The 11,984-nt window shown below is 28.4% G+C and overlaps 1 protein-coding gene across 1 annotated transcript in view; it reads left to right on the top strand.

Annotated features, from left to right (window-relative positions):
• The first annotated feature begins 2,476 nt into the window (after positions 1–2,476).
• LOC111711345 (cadherin-23) overlaps positions 2,477–11,984 on the top strand; it is a 29,585-nt gene continuing 20,077 nt past the window's right edge. The window contains exons 1-11 of the mRNA XM_023485679.1: positions 2,477–2,594; positions 3,284–3,342; positions 4,747–4,815; positions 5,593–5,665; positions 6,057–6,116; positions 6,941–7,016; positions 8,754–8,831; positions 9,232–9,303; positions 10,135–10,207; positions 10,958–11,011; positions 11,078–11,122. Of these exons, the coding sequence (XP_023341447.1) occupies positions 2,497–2,594; positions 3,284–3,342; positions 4,747–4,815; positions 5,593–5,665; positions 6,057–6,116; positions 6,941–7,016; positions 8,754–8,831; positions 9,232–9,303; positions 10,135–10,207; positions 10,958–11,011; positions 11,078–11,122 (757 nt within the window). The 5' untranslated portion in view covers positions 2,477–2,496. The remainder of the gene's footprint in view (positions 2,595–3,283; positions 3,343–4,746; positions 4,816–5,592; positions 5,666–6,056; positions 6,117–6,940; positions 7,017–8,753; positions 8,832–9,231; positions 9,304–10,134; positions 10,208–10,957; positions 11,012–11,077; positions 11,123–11,984) is intronic.

Here is an 11,984-nt window from a genome sequence, read left to right as displayed (position 1 = left end):
TTGCTCCTAACATCGAACTTATCGCTAGCTTTTCTTTAAAACTAAGATCAAAATAATAATATTTTTGAGAGATACATTTTTTTATGAAACAAGTTGATGTACCAAACATGAAAATTTCGTGACAATCTCAAGGTATTCTGAATTAAACGCAGTCTTTTAAAAGTGTAAGCTTAATTTTTAGTAACGCGTGCACTCCACGTAAAGATGGCAATGTCCGATTTATAACGCTACCCTAGAAAGCTTTGTTTGGTAAGAATTAGATATCCATACTTTTGTTTATTTAAACTGTTCATTTTCATTTGTGGTTTCTCTGAAAAAGTGATTTGCTTACTTGTATTAAACCATGGAGAATTGTTAACAGAACAAAACACGTTAATAGTTAATAAGACACATTTTTGACAAGATTAAGGTTTCATGGGTACCAATGTAAATTGCGCATTGCTTTCTTTGTATGGAGGGTCACTGTTAATTACGCTTACAGTCCCTTTAAATGAAAGTGCAGGCTTACCCTTATTAACCAAGAATGAGCCACGGGTTCATTTTTAAAGATGAATTTTTTTCACCACCATTTTTATATCTATTACCAAATAATACATTTAATAATATGACCAGAGAGCTGGGAGCTCTTGGATCAATTATCATTCAGATCGGAGTATCTTTAAAAAACTATGCATTTTCGAATCTTCTGTTTAGTATTTTCATTTTATTTGGGGTAGAGCGGAGGGGATGGCAAAATGTTATTTATTGTTTGTTATTTTATGAGTTTGCTGCATAATAACTCATAAAGCACTGCAGTGTACATACAATGCACATAGTAAACTATGATAAACCGTAAGGTGTATTCAGTACTGTAAAAGTTCTATACTAGAAAATATATTCTAATAACAAGAATCTATTCATTTTTAGATATACTAGGCTTTTAGGGCTCTTCGCGCCCATCTTCTATTTTAATTTTGAACATTTCTCTTTGTATACATTGTAAAACAAAAACTAAATATTTTTCCGGATTTTATAAACAAATTTTGTTGATTTTCAACATTTAATGAAAATCGAATTTTGTTTTGAGAACATATAAGGTACCACACAAAAATTGGGCCCGATTGATTCAGCCATTTTGACGGTTATTAGAAACAAACAAACAGACAAACAAGCAGAACACCCAGACAAGCAAAGTATATAGATAGATTTATTTAGGAGGATTTTAGAAATGTAGGGTAGGGTAGGGTTGAACCAAAAACTTTAAACAACAAGAATTTTAAAACAAATTCCGAGTTTTTAAAAACAAAAATTTTATAAACGGCGTTAGCCGAAAACCAACTGCGTTAATTTCGTTAATTTAATGGTCTATTACAGTATTAACGGTGTTAACAGCGTGAAAAACATCAAAACACATATATTTTTTTACAAATTAAATGCAATTTTAAGCAGAAAAAATCCATTTCGTTTATGTTTTCATCCATTATTTTTTTTTCAAAAACGACTAATCTGTTTTGTTAACGATTTAAAAGTTAACGGTTTTTGCCGTTTGTTAACGGACTCTTCCGTTTATTTTCGAAAGCCTCCGTTTCGTTAACAGAACTTTGCCCAGCCCTAGTAGTTGGTTAAATATATATATATATATATATATATATATATAAGGAAGGAAAGAGCTTTATTATATAGATAAATTAAATAACACTTTCTTCTGGGCCTCAAACATTCCAAAATATTTCCGATTCTTTTTTTCTGTAAGAAACTATACAACTATACCAATTAATTAAGAATATAGTTTATTTTGTAGTTTAATTGCATTGCACTTTTTGTAAAGATTCCCTTTATGTGTAGTTTTTTTTTGCATTTTTATTAGAATACTGCCTTATTTTGAACAACGTTTTCTTAAAACTTATTTCAGAAAAATGTAAATTGGAGAATCTTAAAGTTCTGAATTTGAAGCCTTTATGGCGGAATCCCAATATTCAATTAACGCAGAAGTTTAGAATTCTGGAATCATTTTCATTTCTAAAATAGTTTTTTCAAAAAAAAGTTTAAGATGGAGAAAGAGGTCATACATTGTTTTTTTGCCGTCCACATGTATCCTTCCTTGGAAGTATTTCTAGTATAAAAAGGCAGTTTTAATCATCCCACATCAAGGAAGTTAAATTGCCTTTTAAATAATACATACTTACGAGGAAGGTTTAAAAATGATAAATTCTGTTAATTCTTATACTTTTTCCTGCAGTTTCGTAATGCACATAGTTATTTAAGTGTACAGAACCCAAAATTGAAAATAATCAGTTTTAAAAATTAAAAACATTGATATCTAATTAATACTTTATCAGTCAAAGCTTTTTGCTTAATGAATCGAGTTGCCATCATTGCATAGAAGATCTCTTAAAATTACGCTTACAGTCTCTTTAAGCTATAAAAAAACTTAAGTTTGCTCTGTTCATTTCATGGTTTTAATAGATTTTAAATTAAAATTTAATTTTTCAGATTTGAAACTAATGTGTTATTAAAATGGATCTATGTAAGCTGTCCTTTGTGTTACTAAACATTGGCTTGATTTTCGGAGTTGAGGATTTGTGCTTTTTAGAGGACGGTGGCTCAACTATTAGGTATTTTTATAGGATGGTTGCTCAACTATTAGGTATTTTTAAAGGATGGTGGCTCAACTATTAGGTATTTTTATTGGATGGTGGCTCAACTATTGGGTATTTTTATTGAATGGTGGCTCAACTATTAGGTATTTTTAAAGGATGGTGGCTCAACTATTAGGTATTTTTATTGGATGGTGGCTCAACTATTAGGTATTTTTATTGGATGGTGGCTAAACTATTAGGTATTTTTATTGAATGGTGGCTCAACTGTTAGGTATTTTTAAAGGATGGTGGCTCAACTATTAGGTATTTTTGATAGAATGGTGGCTCAACTTACAGGTATTTTTAAGGACAGTGGCTCATCCTTATGATATTTTATGGTTTGCAAAGACCGTAAATTGAAGAATATAAAATCATATTGTATTTTTATGAAAAATATTAAATAGCATAGTTTGCCCTATATCTAAAGCTTGTTGTACTAAATGCAAAAATTTAACAAATTGAAGAGATTTAAATATTGTAAAAGAATTTATGGAGAAGTTCTACTTGAGAAAGCAATATTCAAACATTTTGCTTTATTTTACTTTTCTGAAAATTGGGAAAATAAAGTGTTAAAACTAGGAGAAAGGTTTGCTTTGAATATTTCAGATCGAATTACATTTAATCGAACTTAGAAAGGATTTATTTCTAAAAGAATATTTGTCTAGTTTTCTCGTCGAAGAAAATTTACCCGTCAATGGGAGCCTGGGGAAACTGAAAATTAAAGGTAATTTAAAGTGAAAATTAAAAGTAAAATCAAAGTTAAAATTAAAGACAAAGTTAAAGGTAAAATTAAACGTAAAGTTAAAGGTAAAATTAAAGTTTAAATTAAAGGTAAAGTTAAAGGTAAAATTAAAGGTAAAATTAAAGGTAAAATTATTGGTAAAATTATTGGTAAAATTAAAGGTAAAATAAAAGTTAAAATAAAAGTTAAAATAAAAGGTAAAATTAAAGTTAAATTGAGATAAAATTAAAGGTAAAATTAAAGTTGAATTTAAAGGTAAAGGTAGAGTTAAAATTAAAGGTAAAATTAAAGATAAAATTAAAGTTAAAATAAAGGTAAAATTAAACGTAAATTTAAAGGTACTATGAAAAATAAAAATTAAGGTAAAATCAAACTTAAAATTAAAGTTAAAATTAAAGGTAAAATTAAAGGTAAAATTAAAAGTAAAATTAAAGGTAAAATTAAAAGTAAAATTAAGGTAAAATTAAAGGTAAAATTAAGATAAAATTAAAAGTAAAATCAAATGTAAAATTAAAGGTGAAATTAAAGTTAAAATTAAAGGTAAAGTAAAAGGTAGAATTAAAGGTAAAATTAAAGTTAAAATTAAAGGTAAAATTAAAGGTAAAATTAAAGTTGAAATTAAAGATAGAATTAAAGTTAAAATTAAAGGTAAAATTAAAGGTAAAATTAAAGGTGAAATTAAAGGTAACATTAAAGTTAAAATCAAAGTTAAAATTAAAGGTGAAATTAAAGTTAAAATTAAAGTTAGAATTAAAGGTAAAATTAAAGTTAAAATTAAAGGTAAAATTAAAGGTAAAATTTAAGCTATTTAATTAAAGGTAAAAATAAAGATAAAATTAAAGTTAAAATCAAATGCAAAGTTAAAGGTAAAATGAAAAATAAAAATTAAGGTAAAATCAACTTAAAATTAAAGTTAAAATTAAAGGTAAAATTAAACGTAATATTAAAGCTATTTATTTAAAGGTAAAAATAAAGATAAAATTAAAGTTAAAATCAAATGCAAAGTTAAAGGAAAAATGAAATGTAAAATTAAGGAAAAATCAAAGGTAAAATCAATGATGAAATTAAACCCGAATACTTAGAAATAGGAAGACGACTTTCAGACTATAGTTATGACTTTAAAATAGTCCAATGAGTATGGGACACAGCAATGATTAGGTGTAAAAAGACTCAATTCACTTAATAAGTGTCTGGTAATTAGAGTAACAATTTGCTTTGTAACAACATCAAAAATTCTTAATCCTATCCCTGCTGGGGTACTTGAAAATCAGGATAGGCGGGGTGGGGTGGGCGGGTCATTTTGACCTAACAGGGATAGGGTTAAGTATTGCTAAAAAGTTATCTTATCTTCCAATTTCACTGTAAATAAAATAAGAAAATGTTCAGGCGAAGTGAACAAAAATATCTACCTAAGCCTGGCTCCTCAGAATATTCTAGAACTAAATATAGAAAATGGTGAGAGCAATATTTTTAACTTTAAGAATCTTAAATATAGACGATAGGCTTTTCAGCTTCTCCAATGGTTGGTAAAACTTCCTAGTATTTTATTTGTTTCTATTATTTCGTTGTCCATTTTTTTTTTTTTTTTTGGCAGAAATACTGAGTTTAAGATGTATCACATCAATTGCTCCCTATCAAAGTTTCTAATTTGACTTATTGTTAAAAGTAAACAGAACACAATTTTAAAATTTGAAAAACATTTTTAATTCTTAAAATGTTACGTTTTTACTTCCATTTTTCCAGGGCTTTATAAATACGTAAATAAAAAGTTACTGGCTTTTTTAGATTTCTGTTTAAAAACAGATTAGCCTTTTTATGTCCTGTACCCTACTTTATGCGCTAAATATTTTTCGTTGCGAATTTTGTTCTCCATTGTTGGAAAAGATGGAAAAATTTGAGCGGTCTAGACTGTAAGTTGTTTTCAAGTAATAGAGAAGCATTATCTGAAATTCTATATTTAATAATTTAATCTTATAATTTATTTTCCGCTCAAAATATAACAGTTTGAGCATAAAATTTATAACAAATATCAAGTCAATTGATTAACATGGGAATTGGAGAGCAGCCATAGCAGAGCTGTTTTCAGGTTGATCTATTGGCAGTTTAATTATGGTTCTATAGCAAATCGCTAATTTTTATCTGCGGGATAGGATTACATGTTTAAATAAAACCTTAAACGTTAAAACTAAAAGAAAACCAATGCTTACATCTCTATAATTTTTCTTAAATAAGGCGTGGCGGAGTTGGTTCTAACATCTCCCCTGGATAAAGAAGGAGTGTCTGGTCCCTCCCACCTTACCACCAGGTAGACTATAATCAATCAATCATACTTGGGAACTCTTGTTTTTTGTGGACATCAAGATCAATGCTTGATTTTGACCTTTTATGATACCTCACGATTATTAGGGGTTGAACGAAGCCTTTACCAGGGGAGGAATAATTCAACATAAAGATATAAAATGTATATTTTGTTATAGGTCCTCAAAAGTGGATATCGAGGTCAAACCATCGGGGTTATCATTTTTTTCATGGCAAAACTATGTTTTTGTTTTGTAAACATAATAACAAAATAAACAATATATAAAAATAAAAATATGATTTAAATTACTGGCTTAAGGAGCTTAAAGCTGTTTTTGAAATCCCCCCTGTTGTCCTATTGAAATTATATTCTTAATATATTTTATATTTTTGTTCAGTATTCTTTGCCAGAGATTAAACAGCGGGGATCCAGGCTTCTCTATTCCTATTCACGTCAGGTCAGGCTAACAAAAAATCATAATTTTGTAAATAACATAAAAACATGAAAATAATATTTTAAAATGGCGAGGTTAAATCCTCATCTGAGACATTTACTTTTGAATAAGCGGAATTGGTTAAACGCTAAATTCTGATTGAACCAAAAAGAGATCAAATATATATATATATATATATATATATATATAAGTATATATTATAACTGGTCAAACGGCTAGATCGAATGGGGGGGATAACATAGACTAGAAAGAAATTCTATTTTTTTCCAAATATGTTTCCAAATATTGTTCCCCCTCCCCCCTTGATATGCAGTAAAACATTTTTTACGCGAAAAGGAAAATATTAAGAAAAAAAATTCTAAAATTTTAAAAATACCTTTTTTTGAATTAAGGTAAGTCTTATAAAAATATTTTTGCATTAAACCCTGAAAGTTAAACACCAAACTAACCTGCTCTCAACTTAACATTTTTAATTTTGATGAATATTATAGTTTAAGATATCTGTTTAGTTATAAAATGTGTAGCTGAGATATATATTCATAAACGTCATAAAGAATTGACGTACAGTAAGAACCAGAAATCTGTGAAATACGAAGTTGACTTTTATACTCAGTAAAGATGAGCCACAGCGCCTAATCAGGGATTTTAAGCTCCCATGGTAAAACTATTTGCGTACAACATCAAATACACATAAATGTTGATTTAATATCGTCTTCTTATTCCAAAGTTTTCTGGGTCTTACTGTATCAGTATGGTTCATTGAACTAATACAAATCAAGCTTAAAATCTCCCTATTTTTGTGGTAAAAAAGAAATATTATATTTTAGAGTTATAGATGTGAACGACAACGCTCCTCAGTTTGTTGGGATACCGTACACTGTTCATCTTAGTGAACTAACACAGGTAGAGATTGTACCACATGCACTGCATGTACCGCATGTACCAAATGTACCCAGCGCATGATTTGCTAAATAATTTCAGATTTGTGAAATGAAATTAAACCTGTGCATTTGAAACGCAGAAACGTTTTTTTTTGAGAATTGAATTTGTATTTGTTTTGTTTGAATTTTTGAAGGCGCACAAAAATGACATATAACCCTAATTTTGATTTTGGTGCTATTTACATCTATGGATCCTTTGCTGGCTTGGTTTCAACTTTGATGGCGCGGCACGTGGATTTAACGGTTCTGTCAATATTCCAGAAAGCTCTGACTTTCGATCACAATTTGACCCTTTTAAACATAATTTGTAAGCCTTTTTCTTGAATACTTTTTTGTTGGCATATGTATTTTGAATAAAAAGTATAAAATAAACAAATTCGTAAAGTAAATGATTATTGAATTAAAGACCAAAACACGTTTTATTTCAAATAGAAGAAACCGAATGCTGCTCACTCTGGTTAGTCCGGTGTGGCGGTCAGTCTTATTACAGTACTTGGCCTATCATAGACCTATTTGACTAACGCAAAAGCTTAGTTTAGTGTGACAAAACATAGACATTGAGAAGAACAAAAATGTTTTAATTTCTAATATAAAACCAAAAAAATTTGTCATACTTTTGCATACAATTAAAAATAGAGGATCTAAGAGGTCATAAAGTCAGACCAGTAATGTTGTATAAAATTGGCCTTTCCCTTAGGCCTTGTTCACAGTTTTATCTTTACAAATAAAAATTTTAAAAAATCTTTTCACTCCCTTATCTTTTGATCTTACACAAAGGAAATCTTTATTTTCAACTTTCCAAGTTTCTGAAGGGATTTATTATATACAAATATATATATATATATATATATATACATATACTAGTACAGATCTGAAGATAATATTCTTAAAACTTTAAATGAAAACTTTAATATCTCCTAATTTGATTTCAGACTTTTTACAAAATTTAGATTAAAACACAACAAATTTATTTCAGCCATGAGAACTCTTGTATTACAAATATCGAGATTATTGTTTGAACTCAAACTTATGTTAATCTGCAGATTAAGTTACTCTGTATTTTATCCCGCATGGGAATTGTACACTAGAGGATCGAATATCTGAAATGAAGAAACTAAGCATTGATCCAAAAATAAAATCGTCCACAGTGGATATCAAGATCCGGAACAGTAAATCAGAAGCCGGAAAAATTTAAATTTTTACGCGCCATTAGTTTGAATCTGGTTGCGACACCTCAAAGCAGAGAAAAAGAGCGGATTAAAAAGAAATTGAAAGTTTCCACATTGGATATTTAGATTAAGCGATCGGGATTAAGGGTATCCAATTATTAAGTTTCAAGCTTAAGGCTCTCATAATATGATTTTACTTGTATTTATTTTATATATTATACTTCAACTAATTTCATACTGTGACAGGTTATTTAATATAAATTTAATTAATTTAATGAGCCGTTGATTTAAACGTTGGACCAATCAATCAAAACAACCTAAACTGGTTAGGTGGGTGGGTCCAAACTACACAGTAAGTTTAAGTAATTACTTATTTAATAAATCAAAATTTGGCAATGAAAGTTGGATGATTGCCGAAGAGCAACAAAAATAGTTAAAATTTCATTGATATTATTAGCGATTTTGTTATTTCTGAATTTAAAAATACTTGAATAAGAATATGTGAAATATCTTTAAATATTATGTATTAGGTTGGAACCATTCTTCCTGTAGACATATTCGCTGTTGATGTTGATCAACCTGGACCCTTTTCTACTGTAGAATATATGGTAAACATACGATATTGATCTACTGGGCCCTTAATTCTTTACTGTAGACTTTATGGTAAACTTACAATATTGATTTACTAGAACCTTTCTTAATGAAGAAATAATAGTAAGCATAAAGATGTTTTTGACAGTTTTTTATGTATTAAATTTACATGTTTACAAAAGTGCATTTAACTTTTTATACAGAGTAACCCACAAATGATGAGACTTAAACTTAAATTTTTAAAATACACCGAATCTAAGATTAAAATAAATCTTCTGTTTAGAAATTTGTCTTCTCATGGTTATCTTTAAAGTTGATTAAGAAACAAACAAGTTTAAAGTTTTAAAGACTCATGAATATAAAGGAACAGACAGTATATATTCCTTACAGTCGTCATATTGTTTAATTTTAATTAAGATTCCTGACGGACCTTTCTCAGACTTTGTTATCTTTGAGAACCCAATGGAAGGGAAGCTGACTTTAAGGAAGGTAAGATAAAAGGGTGTTTTTGAAACTGAACTTTACAGTCGTGTTTTGAATGGTTTTTTTAAATGTAAAAAATACGAACCTAATCTACGAGGTCCCTCTTGTATTAATATAACTTTTGTCCTGTAACAGATAATGTAATTTAGAAAGTAAAATTTTATTTTTTTCAAAACTTATACAAAAAAATTAGCGCAATTTTGTACAGTCGAAGTTGCAAAGAAATAGTAAAAAGATTAGAGTTTGATGCGAGTTCCTTTAGATAAAAAATATGAACATCCCAGTTTGTTTTTTCTCTTTGTATTCTTACTTGCTATTACAGTGAAATTTATCTTTTTAGAAAATATTTCAAAGTCATCTCTTAAGAAACATTTTTATGCATAACAATCAGAGTTTTATCTCTTCCTTCTAAATAAAAGAATACAGAGTATGTTAATCTCAATATATGTATAAATGGAAAGACTGAAAAGACTGGGAATTGAATAAGAAAAGAAAAATAAATCAGTATTGTGCCAGGATATTAAGAAGGATGGGGGGGGGGGGGGTAAATGGGGCGGAGAACGTCCCTAAGGACTTTTTGTGGAATAGATATAATTGATTTAGGGCATAAGGGAGTTGGGTGTAGACTGTAGATGGTTATTTTTATATATTTCACATGTAAAATAGAAAAAAAACTGCATTTCAAAAAATGCATCTTTGTCCATGTATAGTTTACAAATAAATAATTTAAAAATAATGAGATTTATAACAAAGATTAAAATAATGTTTTAATAAAAAAACTCACGTTTAATAATATAATTGCGCGCTTTTACAAAAAAAATTTAAAAACATTTTTAGGATTTGGACTATGAAAAACTGAACAGGTTTATGGTGAAGATACGTGCCTGGGATCAGGGTTCTCCAAGACAAGGTATCTATCTACAGGCTACACAGGGTGTCCCAAAAAGATTAGAATTAAGTGACGACTTTGTTCCAAGCGAAATTATTTCGGTAACACAATTTTAGTACAGAGTGTCCCAATTAACATGGGAATTAATTGACGAATTTGATATCGTCTTTTTATATAATTCTTTGATTTAGTAAAGTGATACCTTCTGAGAAAGCTGTAATCCGTAAGATTTTCGTCTACTATGTTTACAATTTGTTTGATTTTGTTTTGACTGCATACGGTTATACTTAGTAAAACAAGAAAATTACACAGTATACAAACAGAGTAAACTTTCGGAGACATTATTGACTCTATAGACACATCTTTACAGCCATTTACCCTTTTCATTTAATAAACTCTAACAGACATAATAATATTGTTGTTTTAGAAATTAGGTATCACAATCACAATGCTAATTCATAACAAAGACGATATCAAATTCGTCATTGTATTCCCATGTTTATTGGGACACCCTGTAGTATAACATTTAAAACATTAACCATCTAAAATTACTGGTCTTGGGATTTCCAAAATGTGGTCTCCCATTATTGTACCTTTAAAATTAATGGAGATATTGAGAGATTTCTCCAGATTTTGTAACCACTAATTTAATATCTCCGTCAGTTTCAAAGATACAGAAAAAGGTAGACCATTTTTTGGAAAGTCCAAAAAACATAGAAATAAATCAAAGTCTAAAACTGAAAAATCAATAATTTTATTTGATATTTTTAGTTTCTGAAACAGATTTGGAATTACTTGTTCTCGATGCCGATGACAGAAACCCAGGTGAGAAAAATCTTTTTGAAAAAATTGCACAATTTAAAAAAAATTTATTTTACTGTCATCATAAAGGATTTGGATATGAAGGATACACGACTGTTGTACAGGATAATTTAGGTAAAAATTGTTAATTAGGCTTTATGTGGATTTCATGCATTGTCATGCTTATTAAAGCAAATCATATTCATGCTAAAATTGACATTTTTCAGATGAATGAACAGAGAGGTCGCATACGGTTCACGCTAGATTAATATCTGTATCTGTAAATCGAGAGCGAATCTTAGATTTATATCTATCTATATCTATTTCTATAAATATCATTATTTATCTAAATATCAAGCGCGAATCATCAATATTTACATATCAAGAGCGAATCCTTAGATTTATATCTATATCTATATCTATAAATATCATTATTTATCTATATATAAAGTGCGAATCATATCATATCAATATTTATATCTATATCTATATTTATCAATGTCCATATAACAAGCGCAAATCATATTTACATCAATCTATTTTATCTATATATTAAGAAATTTTTTCTATATATTATATATAATATATTTTCTATATATTAAGAGGGGGGACTGTAAAATTTTCTCTTTTTTTCGATCTTTTTTGCATGCTTTTCAGAAAATACACATCCGCAGTGCACTGAAAAATCATGAAAAATTAAGATTAATAAAAAGTGAAAATTTTTTAACAATTTTTCAATGATCGAATCATAATGAATTTTGATCTAGTGTCCTGACTCTTGATTTGTCTATAGTACCAAAAACCGGTTTTTTTTCGAAGGAGTGTATTTTTTTCTAAACTGTTTTATATATGATAAATATATATATATTTGTATATTTGTATCTATGTTAGCTGGACATACCGCTGGACCAAGTTGGCTTAAATTTTTTTAGGGAACCCAAAATTCGATTTTTTTTATGTTTCTAAAATTCTATGGGCACGTAAGCTAGTTCTATTT

The sequence above is a fragment of the Eurytemora carolleeae genome, unplaced genomic scaffold (assembly GCF_000591075.1).
Source record: "Eurytemora carolleeae unplaced genomic scaffold, Eaff_2.0 scaffold374, whole genome shotgun sequence".
Lineage (NCBI taxonomy): Eukaryota > Metazoa > Arthropoda > Copepoda > Calanoida > Temoridae > Eurytemora > Eurytemora carolleeae.
The sequence above is the reverse complement of the archived record's forward strand: the minus strand, read 5'-3'. Positions and strand labels throughout refer to the sequence as shown.